The sequence below is a fragment of the Balaenoptera physalus genome (assembly GCF_965194825.1).
Source record: "Balaenoptera physalus genome assembly, chromosome: 20".
NCBI classification, from domain to species: Eukaryota; Metazoa; Chordata; class Mammalia; order Artiodactyla; family Balaenopteridae; genus Balaenoptera; species Balaenoptera physalus.
The window spans coordinates 7,430,119-7,453,177 of record NC_138901.1 but is presented as its reverse complement, the minus strand read 5'-3'; the positions used below and the strand labels follow the sequence as shown (position 1 = coordinate 7,453,177).

The 23,059-nt window shown below is 54.4% G+C and overlaps 1 protein-coding gene across 1 annotated transcript in view; it reads right to left on the bottom strand.

The window, feature by feature from the left end:
- MYO15B (myosin XVB) overlaps window positions 1–22,049 on the bottom strand; it is a 37,875-nt gene extending 15,826 nt beyond the window's left edge. Inside the window, 23 exon segments of the mRNA XM_082443654.1 lie at window positions 90–362; window positions 3,977–4,134; window positions 4,372–4,489; window positions 4,923–5,047; window positions 5,187–5,232; window positions 5,321–5,436; window positions 5,626–5,703; window positions 8,589–8,714; window positions 9,468–9,599; window positions 9,851–9,946; window positions 11,054–11,186; window positions 11,262–11,320; window positions 11,434–11,547; window positions 12,282–12,443; window positions 12,565–12,678; window positions 12,843–12,906; window positions 13,050–13,153; window positions 13,417–13,529; window position 13,842; window positions 13,844–13,916; window positions 14,086–14,195; window positions 14,428–14,491; window positions 14,874–22,049. Coding sequence (XP_082299780.1) covers window positions 90–362; window positions 3,977–4,134; window positions 4,372–4,489; window positions 4,923–5,047; window positions 5,187–5,232; window positions 5,321–5,436; window positions 5,626–5,703; window positions 8,589–8,714; window positions 9,468–9,599; window positions 9,851–9,946; window positions 11,054–11,186; window positions 11,262–11,320; window positions 11,434–11,547; window positions 12,282–12,443; window positions 12,565–12,678; window positions 12,843–12,906; window positions 13,050–13,153; window positions 13,417–13,529; window position 13,842; window positions 13,844–13,916; window positions 14,086–14,195; window positions 14,428–14,491; window positions 14,874–16,909 — 4,415 coding nt within the window. The 5' untranslated portion in view covers window positions 16,910–22,049.
- Between the last annotated feature and the right edge of the window lie 1,010 nt (window positions 22,050–23,059).

The following is a 23,059-nucleotide window of genomic DNA, read 5'->3' as shown; positions in this document are numbered from 1 at the left end:
TGGGAGGCACCCCCAGCCAGCAGGGGAGAGTCAGGCCCTGGCAGTGGGCAGGCATGAAGGAAGGCGACAACCTCCTGGAGGCCCCAGGCTACCCTGGCCAGGCAGAGGGGAACGGAAGGAGCTCCACCAGCAATGATCTCCGAGGCCTCGGTCCTTGTGCGGCTGGGCTTGAAGGGTGGACACCGTCGGGATTTGGCCGATGTGGCCGGCAGGGCTGCCTGGCTTCTCCCCTGAGCTGCCCGGGGCAGGACCCATCCATGTGCTTCACCTGCCCTCTCCGCTGTCTCCAGAGCAGGTGCCGGCCCACCAGCAGGATGGTGTTCAGCTGCCCCAGAGCTGCCCGCCGCCGGAGGTACCATTTCCTGGAGGCCGGGAAGGGGGTCGGTGAGGAGTCCAAACTCACACCCGATACCTGAATCCGCCAAGCCAAGACATGAATGTAAAATCGGACCCCAGGGAAGCCCCCAGCTGCCTAAGGGAAGCAACAGGGAAAGGACACGACACTTTGAAAGACCAGCAGGTAAACTGAGATGCTGTTGTGCCCAAGGGATTAAGATCTGGGACCCTGGAGCCGACCACCCGGGCTCGTTCCCCTACTGTTTAGTCACTGCGGTCCTGGATAAGTTACTTTACCTCTCTGGGTTTTTTTTGCTTTTGTTTTTGGCCATGCCGCATGGCATGTGGAATCCGAGTTCCCCGACCAGGGATCAAACCCGGCCCTGGCAGTGAAAGCTCTGAGTCCTAACCACTGGACCGCCAGGGAATTCCCTACTTTACCTCTCTGTGTTTTATTTTCATCATCTCTAAAATGAGAACTAGGGCTTCTCTGGTGGTGCAGTGGTTAAGAATCCGCCTGCCAATGCAGGGGACACGGGTTCGAGCCCTGGTCCGGGAAGATCCCACATGCCGCGGAGCAACCAAGCCCGTGCGCCACAACTACTGAGCCTGCGCTCTAGAGCCTGCGAGCCACAACTACTGAAGCCACGTGCTGCAACTATTGAAGCCCGTGCGCCTGGAGCCCATGCTCCACAACGAGAAGCCACCACAGTGAGAAGCCTGTGCACCGCAACGAAGGGTAGCCCCCGCTCGCTGCAACTAGAGAAAGCCCACGCGCAGCAGTGAAGACCCAACACAGCCAAAAATAAATAAATAAAATAAATAAATTTATTTTTAAAATAAATAAATAAGTAAAATGAGAACTACTGTAATGCTTGCCCCACAATAAGATGAAATGAATTAAAAGGTGTGTTTGGAATAGAGTCTGGCATATTATTATTTAAGAAGCAGAACTTCTAAAAAATGAAAAAATAACATTCACTGGAAGTCTAATGGGAGATCCTGGAAGAGACAATATCTTTGAGAATTTTCCAGATATAGGAAAGACCAGACTCCTCAATGAAGGAGCCCTGAGCATGATAAATATTTAAAAATAAATCTATATATACACTATTAGACATAACATAGATAAACAACAAGGATCTACTGTATAGCACAGGGAACTAATTTAATATCTTGTAATTACCTATAATGGAAAAGAATCTGAAAAAGAATATATATATGTATGTATATATTTGTAACTGAATCATTTTGCTGTACACCTGAAACATTGTAAATCACTATACTTCAATAAAAAAAATAAATAAATCTACAGCTTTTGTACATAAAAGGACACTATCAAGAGAATGAGAAGAGGGCTTCCCTGGTGGCGCAGTGGTTGGGAATCAGCCTGCCAATGCAAGGGACATGGGTTCAAGCCCTGGTCCAGGAAGATCCCCCATGCTGCGGAGCAACTAAGCCCATGCACCACAATTACTGAGCCTACGCTCTAGAGCCCACAAGCCACAACTACTGAGCCCACGTGCCACAACCACTGAAGCCTGCTTGCTTAGAGCCCGTGCTCCACAACACAACAAGCCACCGCAGTGAGAAGCCCACACACCACAACAAAGAGTAGCCCCTGCTCGCCGCAACTAGGGAAAGCCCATGTGCAGCAACGAAGACCCAATGCAGCCAAAAATGAATAATAAATCAAATAAATAAAAAATTAAAAAATTTTTTTAATTTAAAAAAGAGAATGAAAAGACAACCCACGTAATGGGAGACTACTTGAAAATCACATATTTGATAAGGGTTTAATATCCAGAATATATAAAGAACTCCTACAACTCAATGAGAAAAAAAACAACCCAATTAAAAAGCAGGCAGAGGGGGACTTCCCTGGTGGCACAGTGGTTAAGAATCCCCCTGCCAACACAGGGGACAAGGGTTCGAGCCCTGGTCCGGGAAGATGCCACATGCTGCGGAGCAACTAAGCCCGCGCGCCACAACTACTGAGCCTGTGCTCTAGAGCCCACAAGCCACAACTACTGAGCCCGTGTGCCACAACTACTGAAGCCTGCACGCCTAGAGCCCGTGCTCCGCCAAAAGAGAAGCCCACGCACCACAACAAAGAGCAGCCCCCCATTCACTGCAACTAGAGAAAGCCTGCGTGCAGCAACGAAGACTCGACACAGCCAAAAATAAATATATTACAAAAGAAAAAAAAAAAAAAAGCAGGCAGAGGACTTGAATAGACATTTCTCCAAAGAGATACACAAATGGCCAAGAAGTATGTGAAAAGATGCTCAACATCATTAGTCATTAAAGAAATGCAAATCAACACCACAATGAAATACCACCTCACACCCACTAGGATGGCTATAATTTAAAAAGCAGAAAATAACAAGTATTGGCAAGGATGCAGAGAAATTGGAACCTTCACACATTGCTGGTAGGAATATAAAATGGTGCAGCCACTGTGGAAAACAGTTTGGCAATTCCTCAAAAAGGTAAAGACAGAATTACCATATAACTCAGGATTTCCACTCCCAGGTAAAGACCCAAAAGAACCAAAAGCAGAAACTTGAACAGTTACTTGTACCCTTGTGTTCATAGCAGCCTTATTCACAATAAGCCAAAAGGTAGAAACAACCCACATGCCCACTGACAGATAAGTGGATAAACAAAATGCGGTCCATCCACACAATGGAACAATTTTCAGCCATAAAAAAGACATGAAGTTCTGACACATGTTACGACAGGGACGAACCCTGAAAACATTATGCTTAGTGCAGTAAGCCAGATGTAAAAGGAATTTGTATGAGTCAACTTAGACGGCATATCTAGAATAGGCAAATTCACAGAAACAGAAAGTATACTGGAGGTTACCAGGGGCTGGAGGGAAGGGAGAGTGAGGCGTCATTGCTGAACGGGTATAGAGTTCCTGCTGGTGATGAACACGTTTTGGAAACATATAGTGGTGACGGGTGCCCCCTTCTCCGAGGCTTCCCTGGTGTCCATGGCACTGCCTTCATTTTGTTCTCAGTCCTTAACAATCCCCTTTGGGGCGACTGGCAGCTGGTTTACTGTCTGCATCTGACTCCCCAGCCAGCCTGGAAGGCACCATCTCTGTGCCTGTGTGAAGATGCTGGCACCTTCCTCCCTGTGTTGCCAGCAACTGGCCCAGGGTAGATGGAGAAGGTGGTCAACCAACAGCTGTTGGATGGATGAGTGAAGACGGGCAGTGAAGGGTGAGTGGGGCTGGAGCTAAGGAGGTGAGAAGGGCGAGGGGAGCATCGTAGGACCACGAAGCCCAAAGAGCCTGGAGTGTAAAAGTCCGGCCTACATCGAGGCTGGAGAGGTAGGCAGGGCCTCACACAACCTGATTCACGCTTTTAAAAGAGTATTCTTGCTGCAGAGTGGAGAATAGACTAGAAAAAAGAACAGTCAAGGAGTCAAGACCGCAGGTTTGAGTGGCCTAGCAGATAATGAGCTTCTCGTGGCTGGGGGTATTCAAGCAGAGACGGCATGGTGGGGATGCCAGCAAGGAGAGTCCAGTGCTGATGGGAAGCAGGCAGACTAGCCTTGAGGCCCTACGCCTCCCCGACCCTGCCCCACCACCGTGAGGAGGCCTACAGTCTCGCCCCACTCTGCACACCTGGCCTGGAGCCCACGCACGCGAATCTGTGGTAGGAGGCGAAGGCGTTGATGGGAGAGGCTGGTGCGGAGGCCTCGGTGCAGGGTGAGCAGGGCCTGGGCGCGCTGCTGGGCCCGGTGCCGCTCCAGCTGCTGCCAGCCCAGCTCCCGCAGTAGCACCTGGGGGCAGAGGTTTGGGCTGGGGGCAGGCCAGGTGGCTGGGGACCACCCTGCCCTTCTCCCGAGGCCTCAGCCTCCTCCCTTCTGCCAGACAATTGATTCTACTGGGGTGCCCGGGACACCCGGCCCACTCCATCTCCCCACCACCCAGAAGGACCACCAAATCATGAGTTGGTCCCAGAATGCTCCTCCCACTTTCCAGCCATACCTGCTTCCCTGCTCAAACACACCACCCACCTGGGTGGCTCCCAGGTGACAGAGGGGCGACTCAGCCCCAAACACCTGGTTCAGGATGGCGCCACATCTTTCCCGGTCAGAGAGCTCTTCCTGCCCCTCTGTCCCCAGGGCCCGGAACCTGCCCCAAGGACGGAGAACCGAGGTCGGAACAAGCACAGCGGGGACCTCCCTCCACACTCATTTGAACCCCGAACCCCTCGGGGTCTATTCGGTCTATAAGTCATTCAACAATGATTTGGAAAGCACCTACTATGTGCCAGGCACCCAGGAGAGTTTTGCTGAGAGGAGGAGGGGCAGGTGAATGCACAGAGGCGTGGAGAGGTGTGCGGGTGACCAACAGTGAAAGGAGACGCAGATGGAGGGAGAGAAGGAGAGACAGAGAGAATGGAAGGAGGGAGGGTTGGACGTCAGGCCCAGGGTCCCTGGGAAAGTGTGTCCATCCCCCGCTCCCGAAAAAGCCCCAGGTCCGTCAGCCACTCCAGGGGGCCTTCCTAGTGAGCCCTGGCCCTGAGGTGCCTGCGCCCCGGGCTGCCCGCATCCTGGGCCCCTACCTGGCCAGGAAGGCCTGGAAGGGCACGCGAACAGGGAAGTTGGTGCTGCGGGTACACACGGCCTCCAGGATGCCCGCCTGGCGCAGTTGCTCTGCCACGTGACCCACATCAAAGAGGCCCGGAAGCTGTGGCCATGGGGCAGAGCCAAGGAGAGCTGAGTTGAGGGGCTCAGAGCTGTGGGGAAGCTGGGGCAGGGCCGAGGAGGGCTGAGGCAGGCAGGGCAGGGGTGGGAGGGCTCTGGCACCAGGTGCGGGGAGAGCTCACCTTTCCCGGGTTGGGGTTGAGGCACTGGATGAAATAGACATGGCTCCTGGTGGGTGGAAGGGGGGTCACTTGAGCCCAGACTGGCCCCTCCATTCAAACTCCTTGGGGTTGAGTGTGAGGGGCCCTATTCTCACCTGCCCAGCCGGGCTAGGAGGTCCCCCAGGGAATGCTGGAAGCGAGAGGCCAGCGTGGGTTTGCCTGGTCCTTCCCCAGACTCGGGCTCTGCTTCCTGGAACAGGCTACCCACCAGCTGTGGGGTGAGAGGGGGCCAAGCCAGCTCACCTGGGCCTGTCCAGCCTGCCCCTCACCCCGACCCCCAGGGAGCCAGGGTGGGCTGGCCAAAGGTTCAAGGTGCCAGGGGCTTGAAGGCCAGCTCCTTGGGCAAGGCTGTCCGGGTGGGGAGGGCAGAATGGGGGGACAGGGGGGCCGGCAGGGGCACCTGGAGCTGGCTCTGGGCAAGCATTTCCACCACAGCAGGGTCAAGATGATCCTGGTTTCTGTTTAAAAACTTGTGAGCGGGGGGGGGGGGGGGGGGGAGGCGAAGTCAAGGAGAGAAGGCTGGGTGTGGAAGCCAGTCCCTTTGCAAAATAATCCAGCCTCTCGCCTCTGAGTTATAAGGCCACCTTTGACACAACACTGTAAATCAACTATACTTCAATAAAAAAAAAGTTTTACAAAGGCCCCCTTTGAAGTTGGACTCATCTCACACCACGTACCAAAATTAACTCAAAATGAATGGATCAAAGACCCAGATGTAAGACCTCAAACTATAAAACTCTTAGAAGAAAACAAAGGGAGAAAGCTTCATGACATTGGACTTGGCAATGATTTCCTGAATATGACACTAAAAGCACAGGCAACAAAGGAAAAATAGATAAACTGGATTTCATTAAAACGAAAAACTTTTGTGTATCAAAATATAGTATTAAGAGGGTGAAAAGACAGCCCACAAAATAGGAGAAAATATCACATATCAGATACGGGTTTAATATCCAGATTATGTAAAGAACTCCTACAACTTAACAACAACAAAAAAATAAAACAACTCAATTCAGGACTTCCCTGGTGGCACAGTGGTTAAGGATCCGCCTGCCAATGCAGGGGACACGGGTTTGAGCCCTGGTCCGGGAAGATCCCACATGCCGCCAAGCAACTAAGCCCGTGCGCCACAACTGCTGAGCCTGCGCTCTAGAGCCTGCGAGCCACAACTACGGAGCCCGCGTGCCACAACTACTGAAGCCCACGCGCGTAGAGCCCATGCTCCACAACAAGAGAAGCCACCGCAATGAGAAGGATGCGCAACGAAGAGTAGCCCCTGCTCGCTGCAACTAGAGAAAGCCTGCGCGTGGCAACGAAGACCCAAGGCAGCCAAAAATAAATAAATAAATAAATAAACCCCCAAACCAACTCAATTCAAAAATGGGCAAAGGACTTGAATAGATATTTCTCCAAAGAAGATACACAAATGGCCAAGAAGCACATGAAAAGATGCTTGACATCGTTAGTCATTAGAGAAATGCAAATCAAAACCACGAGATACCACTTCACACCCACTAGGATGACTATAATTTAAAAAAACGGAAAATACCAAGTATTTGCAAGGATGTAGAAAAACTGGAACCCCCCCATACACTGCTGGTGGGACTATAATATGGTACAATCACTGAAGAATAGTTTGGTGGCTCCTCAAAAAGGTAAACATAGAATTATCATATGACCAAGCAAACCTACTCCTAGGTAGATACCCAAAAGAATTGAAAGCAGTGACTCAAACAGTTACTTGTACACCCATGTTCACAGCAGCATTATTCACAATAGCCAAAAAGGTGGAAACAATTCACGTCCATCAGCAGATGAATGGATAAACAAAATGTGGTCTATACATACAACGGAGTATTATTCAGCCATAAAAAGGAAGGAAATTCTGACACATTCTACAACATAGATGAACCTTGGAAGCATTATGCTTAATGCAATGTCAGACACATAAGGATTGTGTGTGTGTGTGTGTGTGTGTGTGTGTGTGTGTTATGATTCCACTTACATAAGAATAGGCAAATTTATAGATACAGAAAGTAGATTAGATATTACCAGAGTCTGAGGAAGGGGGAATTGGAGCTTAGTGTTTAATGGGTAAGTTGTTTCTGTTTGGGATAATGAAAAAGTACTGGAAATGGATAGCAGTGATGGTTACACAACATTGTGAATGTACTTAAAGACACTGAAATGTACACTTAAAAATGGTTAGAATGGGAAATTTTATGTTGTGTATATTTTACCACATTTTTTTAAAGGCCACCTTTGTCACATACCCAGTTCTTTGTTACACTTTTGGGTCTGTTTATTGGGTTTTCAATTCTGTCCCATTGATGGGTCTGCTCCTTATCAATACCATACTCTTTTAATTACTAGAGCTTTAAAATATGTTTTAATATCTGATAGAGCAAATTCCTCCATAATCATTTGCTTTTTATATCTTATTAGCTATTCTCATGCATTTATTTTCCATATAATACTTCAGAATAATTTTGTTAAAATTCACCTCTCCTTCTCTCATAAAAGCCCCATTGGAGTATTGTCTGGAATTATATGACTTTTCTAGATTAACTGGGAAAGAGTGAACAATATAGGGCTCCCCAATAGGAATGTGGCTTTTCCCTCCATTTTTAAGTCTTGTTTTGTGACCTTCAATACAATTTTATAGTTTTCTTTAGTCAATCTCCTTCTGTTTCTTCCTTTTTTCTTTTAGATGTGATTTTTTTTTTTTGAGGTATAATTGACATATACTCCTTGTGTTTCACGTGTGGATAACTCCTGTGTAGTTTGTATGTTTTCTTCTACAACCAGAGCATGTCACCTCCTCCAGGAAGCCTTACCTGACTTGCCCCACCTCAAACCAGTCACCTGGTCCTAGCCTTTAAACCAGGCCCCCTCCCCTCAGCAGCTCTCCTCCTGGGTAGGTGTGCAGTAGTCATGAAACTCATAAAGGGGAGAGGAGAATCCCTTCAGTGAGCACCTAGTATCTGCCAGGCACCTGCCCCGCCATTTCCATGTAATTGCATTAATCCTCAGGACAATGCTATAGGATGGACTCCCATTCCCATTTTACAGATGAGGAAATGGAGGCTCAGAAGGAGAAGTAGACTGCCTGAGGTCTACTCTGGATCAGAGCCAGGTCCCATACATACACTCTGCTCCTCTTGGTCTGGAGGGTCCCAAGGCCTTGACCCTCCCCACCCCATAATGCCCACCCAGAACTCAGTAAGTCATGCACTAGGTGAGGCCAAGGGCCCAGGTAGGGAAAGATAGCCAAGACTTGGAAGGGGCCTCCCCACACCTACCCCTCTCACCCGTCAGGTGACTCCCCAGGGTCACATTGCCCTCACTGATTCACCCTGATACCTGGTAGGTGACGGTCCCAGCGTAATGCCGCACGGTGAAGATGGGAAGGGGCAGCTGGGGCTTGGTGTAGCGCGGGTGGTCGCCGTGGTGGTAGTGGCACTTCTGCAGGAAGGTGTGGTCCGTGGCCTGATAAGAGGAAGAGCTTCTCAGGCCTTTGCAGGTGCCATTCCCCTGCTGGGACTGTGCTTCCCTCCCCTGCCCCCCAAAACCACAGGCACTGAACAGAAGGTGAGCTTTGGTTTTGGCCCCCAAACTTCTTTTTCAGGAAGAGTCACTCCATATCTGGGTCCTTATAAAGGGCACAGCTTCTGTCCCAGGGACTATTTTGAACAACTGGTTCGCATTTGAGAAAAAAACACAGTAGCCTTGTATACCTCAGTCAATAAGATTTGGCGGCTTAGAGGATCCTTGATGAAATCATTTAAAAGAAATGGGGCTGGGGGAACTTTAAGGCAGATTTAGCAATCACTCCTGGGAGTCTGGTCTCACAGTTACATGCGTTTCTGAACAAGTCTTTCAAAGATACTTTTAAAAACCCATCCGGTAAGAGATTAAAGTGCTAAGGAACTTATAACAACAAATACTTGGGGAAACCCTCACAAGCCCCTCATGGGGCCAGCACAGTCCCCACCACCCTGCCCCTCAGGCACAACTGTCCCCCTTCTGCAGCAAGGACTCTTGGAGAAGTCGGGAATCTCACTCAGGATCACCCAGAGACAGGATTTGAACCCAGTTTGGCCGCTGCCTTCCCAAGCTGTGCTGAGGGCCTGTGGGCAGGGTCCCAGGACCTCAGCACTTTATTGCTCCCCTGGGAGTTCCTGCTGGCTCTGGCCTGGCCACCAGGGCCCCCGCTCCTTGTCCCCGACACAGGGGGCTCACCTGGGACAGCCATGTCTGGGCATCCAGGATACTCAGGAGGCTGTGGGGCTGGTCTACCAGGAGGTCCAGGCAGGACTCCTGCGGAGGCTGGGGGATGGGCACCCAGGGCAACATCTCCCGCCGACACTCCTCCTGGGAAAAGCCAGCATTTAGTTTACAGAGACCATCCATGTTCATGGGGGGACCTCATCTGAGCCAGAGCAGGGATGGCCCTCCCACTTTGCAGATGAGTAAACTGAGGCTCAGAAGGACTGAGACGGCCCATAGCAAGGGGGCTTTGGGGCAGAGCTCTCGGTGTAGTGCCTTCTCTTTACCAGGGATGGCCTCTGTTCTGGGAAACAGCTGAGTGTCCCCCTGCCACCTCCATGCCCAGCTCCCCATACCTCCTCCTGGGCCAGAAGCATCTGGCTGGAGAAGAGCTGCAGGCGCTCGCTGGCGAGATTGTTGCACAGCTGCTCCAGGCCGTTGACCCGCAGTGCCTGGGGAGGCGCGTGGGCAGTGAGGTGGGCACCCACACGAGGTGGGGGCACAGGGCAGCTGGTCGGGGGGCTAGCATACAGGCCTGGTGCCCTTCATCCCCCTCCCACAGCTGCCCCCATTCTCCCCAGCACTAGGCGGGAGTGGTGCCCTAGGGCTGATGCTGCCTCCTCCAGCGACAGGTCCAAAGATCCTGGCACAGCGTGCAGGCCGCCTCAGCCCAATCCCAGCCTCAATCATGCTTCCTCCCTCCAACAACCCACACCCCTGCCCTCTGCCTCAGCACCCCTGTGAGCCTTCGGGCCTCTGATCATAGCCATCCTGTGGTCTAGAAGGCACCTCTTGCTACAGCCTAACTCGCTGGCTATCAGAATGCCACATCCTCGTAAGCAGAGCTCCAGGCTGCCGCCTCCAAGAAGCCTTCCAGCATCCCTCCTGTTGGAATTACAGGCTCCTTCCTCTGTGCCCCTCAGCACTCTCCTAGTAAGCCCAGCAGAGCCCCCGCTTCGTGTAGCTTTGCACAGAGTTTTGACATGTTCTAAAATACACACAAGAGCATGCACGTGCATACATGCACACACGCACACACACAGGTGCAACGGTCATCCCCCTCCTCAGAGAGTGGATGGTCACCAAGGACACACTGGAGAAGAGGAGAGAGCAGGGGACAGGGTACAGTGCCCATCCAAGGACTGAGGTGGGGGCCACCACCTCTTGCTCTCGCCCCTCCTCCCTGCCTCGAGGAAACAGGATGTTCTGGAAAGGGGTGAAGAGCTTATGAAAAACTCAGCGTGCTTTGGGGGATTCCCTCTCTTCCCTCTCCTCTGGGTACACAGGAGGCGAGGCCGACCCATCCGAGGGTCTTCCATTGTCTTAAGGCTCCTGTGAGACTCTGCAAGGCCAAGCAGGCAGAGCTCTCCAGAGCCGACGTCAGGGCTGCCTAGGGCAGATGGCTGTACCTACGGAGCACGCAGCTGTCTCGTGGACCATCGTATGGTCAGAAAGGCAAGCAGCGCATGAATGTCCCCACAAAGGGAAGCTGCTGGGGTCCCCAGAAATAACCAGGATGAGGTGGGCACCCCGTCCTGGGCCCCACCCCCAGGGGTGACCTCAAAGCCATAGACGTCGACGACAGTGACAGTGGCCACGCCGCCTCCCTCCCCGGGGGATGCCAGCCGCACGTTGGTTCTCCTCAGAAGCCAGGCGAAGAGCCGCGAGTACAGGGCCTTGGCCAGGGCGTCCCTGCGGGCATGGTGAGTGAGCCTCGTGCAGCAGGGGCCAGGCCTGCTCACAGCTCTCTCCTGTCCCCAGGGCCACCTGGCATTGATGGCACTTTCCATGGGCATGGATCTCGAGACGTGGCCATAGGGTGTCTCCTGAGGGCAGAGGATGTGCATGTGGTACGTCAGGCCCAAGGTCCACACTAGTGCTCCCCAAGCCTGTGGGTGGACTGGTCAGGCCCCCGCCTCCCCAGGACCCCCGAGCTCACCGTGACCCTCCTGGTGACAGCCGCCTCCAGGCGCTCGGGCGGCACCCGCAGCAGCCGGGCTGCCATGTGGATCTCAGCCCAGCTGGACACGACAGCCACCTCCTGTGACTCCCTCTGGACAGGCGGGAGGGAGCAGGGAGAGCTCTGCTTGTGGACTGGCTGCTTCCCATGGGGCAGGGGCAGGGCCTTGCTTTGCCTGGCAAGGGGCCCTGTTACCCAAAGGTAGATCTGGGCAGGTAGGAGCTGGCTCCGGAGTCTGAGGGCCTGAGTGTGAATCCTGACTTTACCTCTCCACTAGCTGGTGGCCCTGACAAGTCTCTTTCCTTCTCCGAGTCTCCACTGTCTTATTGTTAAAGGCGAAACAACAATTTTTATGTTATGGTGTTGTCAGGAGCAATGAATTAGAAAATATATGTAGGGAATTCCCTGGCGGTCCAGCGGTTAGGACTCTGCACGTTCACTGCCGAGGGCCCAGGTTCAATCCCTGGTCAGGGAACTAAGATCCCACAAGCTGCGCGGTGTGGCCAAAAAAAAAAAAAAAAAAAGAAAAGAAAATATATGTAGAGTGATCTACACAATGCCAGGTACATAATAGCTGCTCAATTAATGCCAATTATCCTCCTTAGGGTGGCAGTTTAGGGGGACAGGATCGGTATAGGTGCAGAAGACCCCGGTTTCAGTTTTCTCATCTGTACGATGGGAGTTCACCTGCTTTCTGGGGCAGTGGTGAGGCCCTGATGGTGGCCCGGGGCTTTACTGTCTCCTACACACAAGTGTTTGGCATTGTTATTTCTGCCCTGGTGATGCAAACAAGCTACCACCAATCCAGTGTCCCAGAGGGAGCTCACCTCTGAAGAGGAGAAGCAGATGTTGCCCAGCTGCAGGACAGAGGCCAGCACAGCCCAGACTGCAGTCAGCTCCTCGGTGCACAAGCCCAGCACCTGCAGGGCCTTCACCAGTCCCGTGAAGTCCTGGGCATCCTCCTTGCCCTGGAGCCTGCAGGCCCGGCCCTGCAGAGCACAGCAGGGGTGAGGGGTGAGGAGTCGGGGCCTGGCCACCCGCAGCTTCCCTCTCCTCAGACCCTTCCCTGGGCAGGCCCCGTTGTCCAGCACCGAGGGGGCCTTCCCCCACCTGGTTGAGGTAGTAGTAGGTCTCTGGCCCCTGTAGGGAGAGCCGCTCCCGTTCCATGGGGTCCAGCCCCGCCAGCAGCTCATAAAAAACATGGAAGCTCCGCTCAGCCTGGGCCTCAGGGGAGAAGGACTGGCTTAGGGGGAGCAACGGCCCGGTCCTGTGCCCCAGGGGAGCAGGGACAAGTCCTGGGGAAGGCAGGCTTGGGGGCTGAGGGACCGCAGCCCCTCACAGGGGCCCCTCCCTCTTTCCCACTCTGGGAGCAGCGGGCCAGGTCGTACCTGAAACACCACTCTCGAGGTCTCAAGCAGATAATGTGACACAGAAGCTCCCAGGATGACCCCTCTGTGGACACAGGACACTGAGTGAGGGGGGCCCCGCTCAGAATGGGACCCACCGTGGGCCGGACCCAAGGGCAGCAGTCTCAGGTTCCCAATAAGGGAAAGTGATCATGGGTAACCCTGCCCACCTGGACCCCCGTCACTCACTGCTGCAGGCAGAGGCCTAAGACCTGGCCATAGCGGCTGGCATTGGCATTGAGGACTGTCTTGGCGTGGCCAAAGCTGCTGAGCACGGGCAGCACGTCGTCCAGCTGGATGGGGGAGGGGCATTCAAGTATCCCTGGGAGCAGCAGTGGTGCCCACTGATCAGGCATCCCAGCCGAGGACACTGTGTACCTGGGAGCTCTGCTGGTCCATGGAGGGGGTCAGTCACCCCAGCCCTCCCTGCCCCCGCAGTAGGCAATGCCTGGGGCTGCCCCGGAGGAGAAGCCAGAGGCCTGAAGACCACCCTTCTGGCCCAAAGGAGTAGGATGGTCCCCCTTGGATCCCTGGGAAATGGCGAGCTGCCCCTCACCTGACATCCTCTGCCCCTTGTCTGCTCCTGCTCCAGGCTGCTTAGGAACTGCACAATCTTTTTGGAAGCTTCTGTCTTCCCAGAGCCGCTGTGCCCACTGCAGGAGGGAGAGGCTGGCAGGGTCTCCAGGAAGGGGCACAGAGGACAACCCCATTGAGCCCGAAAGTGGGGATATGCCCACCTGGAAGTGATACCTGCCCTAAAGGAGACTCCCAGAAATGCAGAAACAGAGACCTGGGGCATAGAGACCAAACAGAAAAAAGTCCCCAAGATGCCTCGTTCAAGGGGCACAGTCTTAGGAAGTCCAGAGCTGTTGCCCAGCAGTGGACCAGACAGGCAGTTTCAAATGCAGACCTCACATCCCCCCTCCTCCCGGCCTTCAGTGTGGCCTGAAGGTTCAGCCAAGCAGGGCAGCCATCACTCACCTCAGGAGGATGCAGGTGCCCTGCCCAGTGCTCTGAGACAGGCTACAGGCTGCTGCCACGATGGCAAAGATGTGTCTGGGGGAGGAGGGTGGAAGCAGAAGAGAAGGTTACCAGAGATGGGCATCTGGGGCCTCCTGGGCGTAGGCAGGTCGTGCTTGCCATGCCCTGGACCTCAGTCAATGGGACATGCTGGGGCTTCGCCACCTGGGGGTGAGCAGAGGGCTGGTGGGGCAAATTCACGTACGGGATGGTGTTAGGGGTCTTCCTAGGGCGGTAGCTGGCCAGGACCTCAGGTGAGAAGAGAGGCAGGGGCCGGCGGGGGTTCAGAGCGAGCAGGAGGGGCCCCCCAAAGGTCTGGGAGGAAAGTGGAGGCTCTCATCAGAACATGGAGGGAGCAGGGGATGCAAATAGAGTGGCGCTCTGATGCCCCCGGCCCCTCCCCGCTCTGCAGGACCCCAGAGAGGGTTCAGCACCCAGCCCAGGGAGGAGAAAGATGGAGGGGGAAGTTCCAGGGGTGCCCGGAGGGCCCTCTGATCCCTGGGGAAAGGGAATCCCAGCCCACCATCCCCTCTTGGGTCCCCCGTACATAGATTCGGCCCAGGTGAAACCTCTTCTTGAGGCACAGCAGCACGGAGCTGTCGCACACCGGCCTGTAGGGAAGCAGGGTGGAGAAGCAGGGAGTCGGGGGCAGAAGGAGATCCTGGGTTAGCGCTGCCACTGGCTGCAGAGACACTTCCACCAAGTCATGCACCCTCTCCGAGCTGGTCCATAATACAGGGGTCCGGCTGCTAAACAAGTTACCAGCGCCGTGGGCGCTACAAGCAGGACCAGGCTGCTGACCCAGAGGGAAGCTTTGTGCCAATTAGAGAAGGAAGGAACACCTGATTCTCACCCCTCACCTGCCCCTTCCAGCCAGACGACTTTGTGTGGCAAAATCCCATGTAAGGATACAATTCATAAAAGAACGGGGGTAGGATGGGATACGATCAAGTGTGACCCAGGCATGGCAGGTTTGGGACCGCGCCCGCTCACCGCAGCCGGGCCAGGTCCTCGGTGTCTTCCAGGCCTTCCCCGAGGCTCCTGCCCTCGGCGCCGGGAGAGGGCGGCGCCTCCAGGCCCGGACCGAGGCTCAGCTCCAGGTCCTTCTCCAGCGCCTCCTCGGTCTCATCCTCCGGCTCCCATCGATCCCTCAGGAACCCGCAGGGGCTCGGGCTCCTCTCCCGCCGCAGGCGGGTCTCCAAGATGAGTCGGGGCAGCAGTGCTTCGGTGCCAAACCCAGGGTCCTCGCGGGGGTCCTCGCCCTGCGCCCAGTGCACCGCAGCCTCGGCTCCCAAGGTCTCCGGCTCCGCTTCGCTGCTGGAGCCGCTCTCGAGTGGGGGCTCGTCGGGGAGAGTCGGGCCGAGAGAGCCGTGGCGGCGCCCGGCCACCCCTTCTCCACTCGCCCTGCGCCCCTCACTGTCCCCTGAAGCCCCCGCACAAAACCAAAAGTGCCCCTCCCCAGCGGGGGCTTCCGCGGACGCTTCCTCTGAGCTCTGGCTGCTCGAGGTCCTCCCTGCCCTGTGGATCCTGGGGAACATGACCGCGAACTTGGGATCTGGAGTCGGGTCCGCATCCTCAGAAGGGTCGTCGGAGGCTGGCCTTTCCGCAACCTGCGGGGAACTCGAGCCGCCACCAGGGGGAGCCCTCGGTCGCCCGCCCAGCCCAGCTACGCCCGCCAGGCTCAGCACTAGACGGCGCCTCAGCCCCGGCCCGCGGCCCCGCCCCTCGCCCGCCGCCCGCGCCTCGCCCGCCCGCGGCCGGAGCCGCAGCCAGCGCAGGAGGCCCAGGCCCCGTGCCACCCGCAGGAGCCGGTCCTTGAGGCCCGAGGTGCAGGGACCCGCGGCCTGGGGAGCGGGCCCTGGCGGGGGCCTCGCGCGAAGCCTGCCGAGCGCCACCAGGGCGACCAGCGGCGCTGGGTCCCCGGACCCTTCTCCTCCAGCCCCCGCTTCGCTCACGCCCTCCTCCTCTTCCACCTTCCCCACCCCCTCTCCGACCTGGGTACGCTGACCCCGGGCGGTCGAGGCCTCGGCTCTTCCGGGCTCGGGGCCCCTCGGCTCAGCCTCGGGCTGCACCCCACTGTTTCTCGCGTCCCGGGCCGGCTTGGGGTCTCGAGAAGCCCGCGAGCTCCGGGGAACGCACGCGCGGCTGCCCTCGAGGGAACTGGAGGCCGCGGCTTTACTGGCCGGGTCAGCCTCTTCGGCCTCAGTGGACCCGCTTGTCGTTCCTGGGGCTGCCCGTAGGCTCCGTCCAGGCCCGGCCCCCTCCAGACTCAAGTCTGTGGCAGTCTCGGAATCCTCGGTCTCTCCCTGGGGCCTCGCCCCCGACGATCCTTCCGGGCTCCGAGGCCCAGCGGGGGGCTTGTCACCGCCTCTGCCGTCGCTGCTCAGGCCGTCGCTGCCCGGGCGTTCTCTCGGCGCCTCCAGCGCTGACTCCGGACCAGTTTGGGTGCTTCCCGAGCCCATGTCCGTTTGCTCCGAGTTGGGCCGCCGCTCTGGGGCCCCGCCGCTCTGGCTGCCGCTCTCCAGGGCCTCGCGGGCTTCGCTGTCCGGGCAGGAGCTGGCCCCGTCTCCATCCGACGTGTCCGCATTGAGGCTGCGGGTCTCATGGCGGCCCCGCTGAACCGAGCGTCCCCGCCCTTTTCCTCTTCTCCTGCGGCGGTCGCGCCCGCGTGTCCTTCCTCCTCCGAGGAGGCTCTTCTCCAGGCGCCCCCCACGGCCGTCCCCGGGCTTGTGGCTCTCCTTACGCCCGCATCTCGGACGCCGCGCGCTGCCTCGTCTCCCCTCAGCCTCCGGCCGTCTGCAGTCGCCATTCTCTTCTACGGTCGGCTTCCTGCGGCCACCGGGGGTCTCCTGGCCCCCCGCGGTGCAGGGCTCCAAGAGTGGTCTCGCCCCATGGGCTTTACCGCGGCCCTGTCGGCGCTCCCGGCTGGGCGCGCTGTCGGCGCTGGCCGACCCGGATTCCTGCTCCCCGGAGGTCGGCCTCCCGGGTCCCTCCGGGCGCTGGGGCGTTTTGCCCTTGCTCCTGCCCATGGTTTGTTTCCCGGCGTCTCCCTCCTCTCCTCTTCCCTAGGAGCTGGCTGCCCGCAGGTGCCCTCGGCAGCACATCACACAGGTTGCGGCTACAGGCTCAATCTACCCGCCCCCGCATCTCCCGCCTTATGCGTGAGCATCAATAATGCAGGTGTCTGCGGGTCCTGACCTCCTCGGCCAACAATAGAGTGGAGGCCGCCCAGGAAAGAGGAGCTGCAACTGCGGACAAAGGCCGTGGACAGGGCAACCGTGCCACCTGGAGTTGCTGCTAGCCAGGCCAGCCTGGCGCCACGCCAAATCGAGGGGGCCCATCCTCTGCTCCCGCCTCACTGCTTCTTCAGCAGGGGCTGAGGGGGTGCCAGAAGAACCGTCCTCCTTGTCCTGGGGTCTCTACGGGAATCCACCCTCCTCCCCTGCATTGGCAGGCGGATTCTTAACCACTGCGCCACCAGGGAAGTCCAGGTTACCCATTTCTTGTATTGCCTTCAAGAGCTATCCATGCAGAGAAAAGCAAGTATTCTTTTTCCCTTTGAGCACAGGTGGAAGCTTTTCTGGCTCATGGCTCTTCACTCTGCTTTTTCCAATCTAACAGATTAACCTGGAGGTTTCATAATAGTACATAACTATCTTCTTTTTCTTTTCTTTTTACAACTGCATAGTAATCCAGCAAGTGAATGTGCCATAGTTTAACCAATTCTTTATTGATAGTGTGAAAATTAATCAAGGGAAACCTTACTAAAACGGAGTCCAGAGGCCAGAAGGGGGAGCGCTTACATGCTTACCACTCCACCTCAATGCAGATCCCAAGGGAAAGAAATGTACTTTGTACTACAGCCAGCTGGAGGAAAAAAGATTTTCTCCTTGCCTGGCAACAGCTCAGCCAATGAGAAACTGTCAAACTAAGACAATGAAAAGCCACTGTACTTCAAATTCCCAATTTCCTCCAATGGTCTTTTTGTTTATAACAGCCTTTCCCAACTTCCCCTTCTCCTCTAAAAAGGTTTCCTCTCCTTTGCTTTAGCAGGGTTGTGTGTTGCTGGCCATAGTTGCTATCCTGTGTTGTAATTCTTTGCTGCTCTTGAATAAGCCTGTTTTCCTGGTAATATAACTGACTTTTTAAAATTGTTTTAGGCTAACAGACTTTTATGTCTGAAATGGATGCTGCCTTCATCTCAGCTTTTGCTTCAGTTACAAACAACATTGACACCACCTGTGTCCAAGCAGAATCAATTCCTAGAAGTAGAATTTCTGGGCCATAGGGTATGTGTATTTGTAATTTGGAGAGCTCCAAATTTTCCTCCATGGAGGTTGTATCAATTTACACTCCCACAAACAAGATAGGAGACCACCCATTTTAACATGGCACTGAGGCATGGTGTTACCTAACATTTTTGCCACTCTGAAACATGACAAAATCTCAATGTCTTTTAAGTTCATGTCTCTGTGAAAATAAGCAGCTTTCCTCCATCTTACAGCCTTTTTTTTTTTTTTTTTTCCTGAGACCTGTCTTTTCTCATTCTTGACCCATCTTTGTATTGATGTGGATCTGTTTCTTGATGGTTATACTGTAGTTAAACCCAGGCAGGATTCTTGGGCCCTTCTGGCTGGCCCCGGGGCAAGGCAGCTGCTGCAGGGTGGGCTCCAGGGCACCCAAGATGGAGTCAGATGAGATCTCCAGCCAGGGCCTGTGACCTGCCCCGCAGAGCTCCGTGCCCCTGCTGACCACTCACTCTGGCCTCTCCTCACCAGCAGCCCCACCCAGAATCAGAGTGGGGGAGGTAACATTCCAGACTGTGGCCCTTTCCTTGGTATGCTCTCCAGTTGGCTTGTACCTGCCTTATACCCACCTCTCTGCATATCTCCTGGAGCCAGCCTCAGACCTGGGTGGAGCTGCTGCAAGCACTCACGTTACCCAGGAGGGCCCCTCACAGCCCAGAGGCCTGGTTTGAGCAAGGAGTTGAAAGTGACTTGGCCTTTGCCAAGGAAGCAGCCTTCTAGTGAAGGAAGCAGCTGTCCCAAAGGAACACAAGCTCATGGGTAACATCAGTTACCATGTAACTCATAAAACTGGTGTCTCTGACTGTGAAAGTCTGTAAGCTGTGCTTCCCCACCGCCAATACTGACCAAGGCAAAGGGCAATGAGGTTCATAGGGCTTGTTTCACCTGCAGAAAGCAGGAAGTGGGATGATGTATTCACACGGTGGATGATTACACAGCACTATCCGCAACATACATGGGTTATTTCACAAACGTAGTGGTGAGTGAAGAAGCCAGAAAGGGTTATAGAATCACTGTATGATTCTATTTACATAAAGTACAAAAAGAGGAAACTGAGCTAGTTATAGAGTGGTGCCTGGGGTGGAGGGTGGGAGGTTGGTAGTGACTAGAAGGGTCACAAGGGAGCCTCCATGAGTGATACTGTTTGTTTAGTTTGTGGAGATATTTATCGGGTTGTACTCCTATGACTTGTGCTATTCTGTATGCGTTTTATAATTTAAAAGATAACACAGAGAAAGAACTCACTGTTTTGCCCTGGACTAATAATAATGATGTTGATGATGTGCCAGGTACTGTTCTAAGGACTACACTTAATTTTTTTTTTTTTTTTGGCCACGCCCTGCGGCCTGTGGGATCTTAGTTCCCCAACCAGGGATTGAACCCAGGCCCTCAGCAGTGAAAGCACGGAGTCCTAACCACTGGACCGCCAGGGAATTCCCTGAATTCACTTAATTCTTGAAAGCACTCTGAGAGGTTGGTGCTGTAAGGATTCCCATTTTATGGATGATAAGACTGAGGCACACAGCTGAGTGTCAGAACTGGGATGCCAGGAATTCCCTGGCAGGCCAGTGGTTAGGACTCTGTGCTTTCACTGCTGAGGGCCTGGGTTCAATCCCTGGTTGGGGAACTAAGATCCCACAAGCTGCACAGCGCGGCCAAAAATAAATATATTATTATTAAAAAAAAAAAAAAAAAAAGAAGTGGGATGCCCACTCAGGCAGTCTGGCTCCCAAGACCTGGCAAAAGAACAGGTGTGAGGAGCTACCATCAGCTACACACGGAACTTCCGTTTGTCTGGCCCATTACAATGTGTCCTGTGAGCTCTGAGGGCAGAGGGGAGAGCTCCACACCTGTCTCCAATCTCCTACCTTCTCCCCTGCCCTCCTCTCCCTCTGGCTGATCCAGGACAGAGCTCAGATCTCACTCAGCTCGGTGGGCGTGGCCACTTCTGATCCTCTGAGTCTCAGTTCCCTTCCCAAGCTTCATTTCATTCAAACCCCCCAAAACCCTAGGAAGGGGCTATGGTCTCATTTCACAAATGGGGAAACGGCTCTGAGAGGGTAAGTGGCTTAAGGACATACAGCCAGTAAGTGAGAAACTGGGGACCCAATTCAAGGGTCCCGCTATTCTTTTCCTTTAATTAATTAATTAATTAATTTATTTATTTATTGGCTGCGTTGGGTCTTCGTTGTTGCACGCGGGCTTTCCCTAGTTGTGGCGAGCGGGAACTACTCTTCGTCGCGGTGCGCAGGCTTCTCATTGTCGTGGCTTCTCTTGGTGTGGAGCACGGGCTCTAGGCATGCAGGCTTCAGTAGTTGTGGCATGTGGGCTCAGTAGTTGTGGCTTGTGGGCTCTAGAGCTCAGGCTCAGTAGTTGTGGCACACGGGCTTAGTTGCTCCGCGGCATGTGGGATCTTCCCGGACCAGGGCTTGAACCCATGTCTCCTGCATTGGCAGGAGGATTCTTAACCACCGTGCCACCAGGGAAACCCGGGTCCCGCTATTCTGCTCCATGACACTTCTGCTGGGAATTGGCTTTAGAACCAGACAGGCTTGGTCCCTCCTCCATCCCACTTCCTGGCGGTGTGATTTCCAACAACCTCCAGGGAATTCCCTTAGACAAACCTGATACCAGGGCAGAGGGGCCCCAAGCCCAGTTCTCCCCTTTGCCTCCTCCTTCCCACTCATTCCTTCATCTGCTTTGCTCACAAGGACTGTGAACTCCTCCTCTGGTCTGTGCGAGCCCTCTTCTGACTCCACACTCCTTCCCTCTCTCCCTCCTGATCCATTTCCTCCTCTCCTGGCCTCACCCACCTCACAGTAACTTTCACCTCCTTTGGTTGGGTGTTTACTGGGAGCCAGATGCTGTGGGATGTTACAGATTCTCATTTAATCCTTTCAGTCCTCTGAGGTCGGCCCTATTATCACAGCCCATTTTGGAGATAAGTAAACAAAGGTGCAGGGGTGAGGTCATCTATCCAAGGTCACAGAGCCAGTCACAGGCAAAGCCAGTGATGGAGGGTTGGATCCGCCCGACTTTCAGATGTAGGTGAACACTAAGTCTTCCACCTCTGGATGCCGAAGGCCCTCAGATCTAAGTCTCTAGACTGGCTGCCTATAGTATGTCTCCAGGGCCTTTGGAATTGGCAGTGACTCCTCCCACTCACTCACCGGTCTATCTGGCCGCCATCCTGGTCAACTCAACCTCTCAATACCTCTGTTTCACCACTCCCATCACCTCTCCCTGGACACCCCACTTCTCCCTCAGGGCCAGCCCAGCTTCCATTAATCCCCTTTCTAGAGCACACCTATCCGTAAAAATGGTTGGTCTCACACTCCTAATATGAGAATGTTTCCTTCTGTACTGAAATATTTGAACCACCAACATAAGCTAACGCTTCAAAGCATAGTGTACTTAAGGCAAATCTCGTCCTTAATGGGTGCGGGGTAAATCCATTTTCAGAGAGCCCTCTTGGTATTTTCAGGTGCGTGCGTGTGCTTGTTGTTGACTTCTTTTTTTTTTTTTTTCTATAAGTTTATTTTATTTTTATAAATTTATTTATTTTTGGCTGCGTTGGGTCTTCATTGCTGCGCTCAGGCTTTCTCTACTTGTGGCAAGCAGGGGCTACTCTTCGTTGTGGTGCGCGGGCTTCTTGTTGTGGTGGCTTCTCCTGTTGCAGAGCACGGGCTCTAGGCGCGCAGGCTTCAGTAGTTGTGGCATGCGGGCTCAGTAGTTGTGGCTCGTGGGCTCTAGAGTGCAGGCTCAGTAGTTGTGGTGCACACGCTTAGTTGCTCCGCGGCATGTGGGATCTTCCCGGACCAGGGCTCGAACCCGTGGCCCCTGTATTGGCAGGCGGATTCTTAACCACTGCGCCACCAGGGAAGTCCCTGTTGTTGACTTCTTGTTCGAGCTGACTAGCCGGATCATTGCGGCAGCCACAAAGCCATGGAGGTGTTGGCTCTGCCATTTTCTTCTGATTTGTTGGTGTTTGCATTATTACCGTGATCTTCAATTCTTGGTTTCTTGGCAGGAAACTTCATGTCGCTTGTCCATTAGTGTGAGGTAATTTAGCCAACTGGATAAAAGACATGGAAGCCCCCCTAAACTGGCAGTCACAAAACCATACCTGTCTCCCTAGGTGGGGAGCCCAGGTCTCTGGGTGTGATGTTCCCACTCCTTCCTTGGCACCCACTTTTGGTGTTGGATCCTCTGACCCACAGACTGAGGACCCCAGTGCCAACCCAAGTTAGAAACAGCAAAGCTTAATTTCTTTTGTGATAAAAGATAAAGACATCCTGTGCATCAAACTCTAAGATATTCTCCCTGACCCTGACGGAGGGCCTCCGCCATCATTAACCCATTAACCTCGAGGTCTCATAGGAACCTGGCAACAGATCACTGAGGGAATACTGTTATCCCATTTCCCAGGAGAAACTGATGCAGAGCAGGTAAGTAATTTGCCTGAGTGGAACTCGGTTGTTGTACCTGCGGTTGAAGCTACAGTGGTCTTTAGAAGAATAAATCTCATGGAACTTCCCTGCTTAAAGCCCTCCAGATGGGACTTCCCTGGCGGTCCAGCACTTCCATTGCAGGGGGCGTGGGTTCGATCCCTGATCTGGGAACTAAGATCCCACGTGCCACGCAGCGCGGCAGAAAAAAAAAGTCCTTCAAAGGCTTCCGTTGTCTCAGGATGGAGTCCAGACTGTCTTGCAGAGGGTGCAGTTCTCCCCGCCTCCCCCGCCCCCGTGGCTTTGTCTTTATCTGCCCAGCATCCTTTCTCCACTTCTTCCAGGGACAGCATTTTCTTCCTTCGGGGAGCTGTCCCTCCCACTCCTTGTGGTTCTTGGGGCTCCATCTCAGTAAGCCCCCACT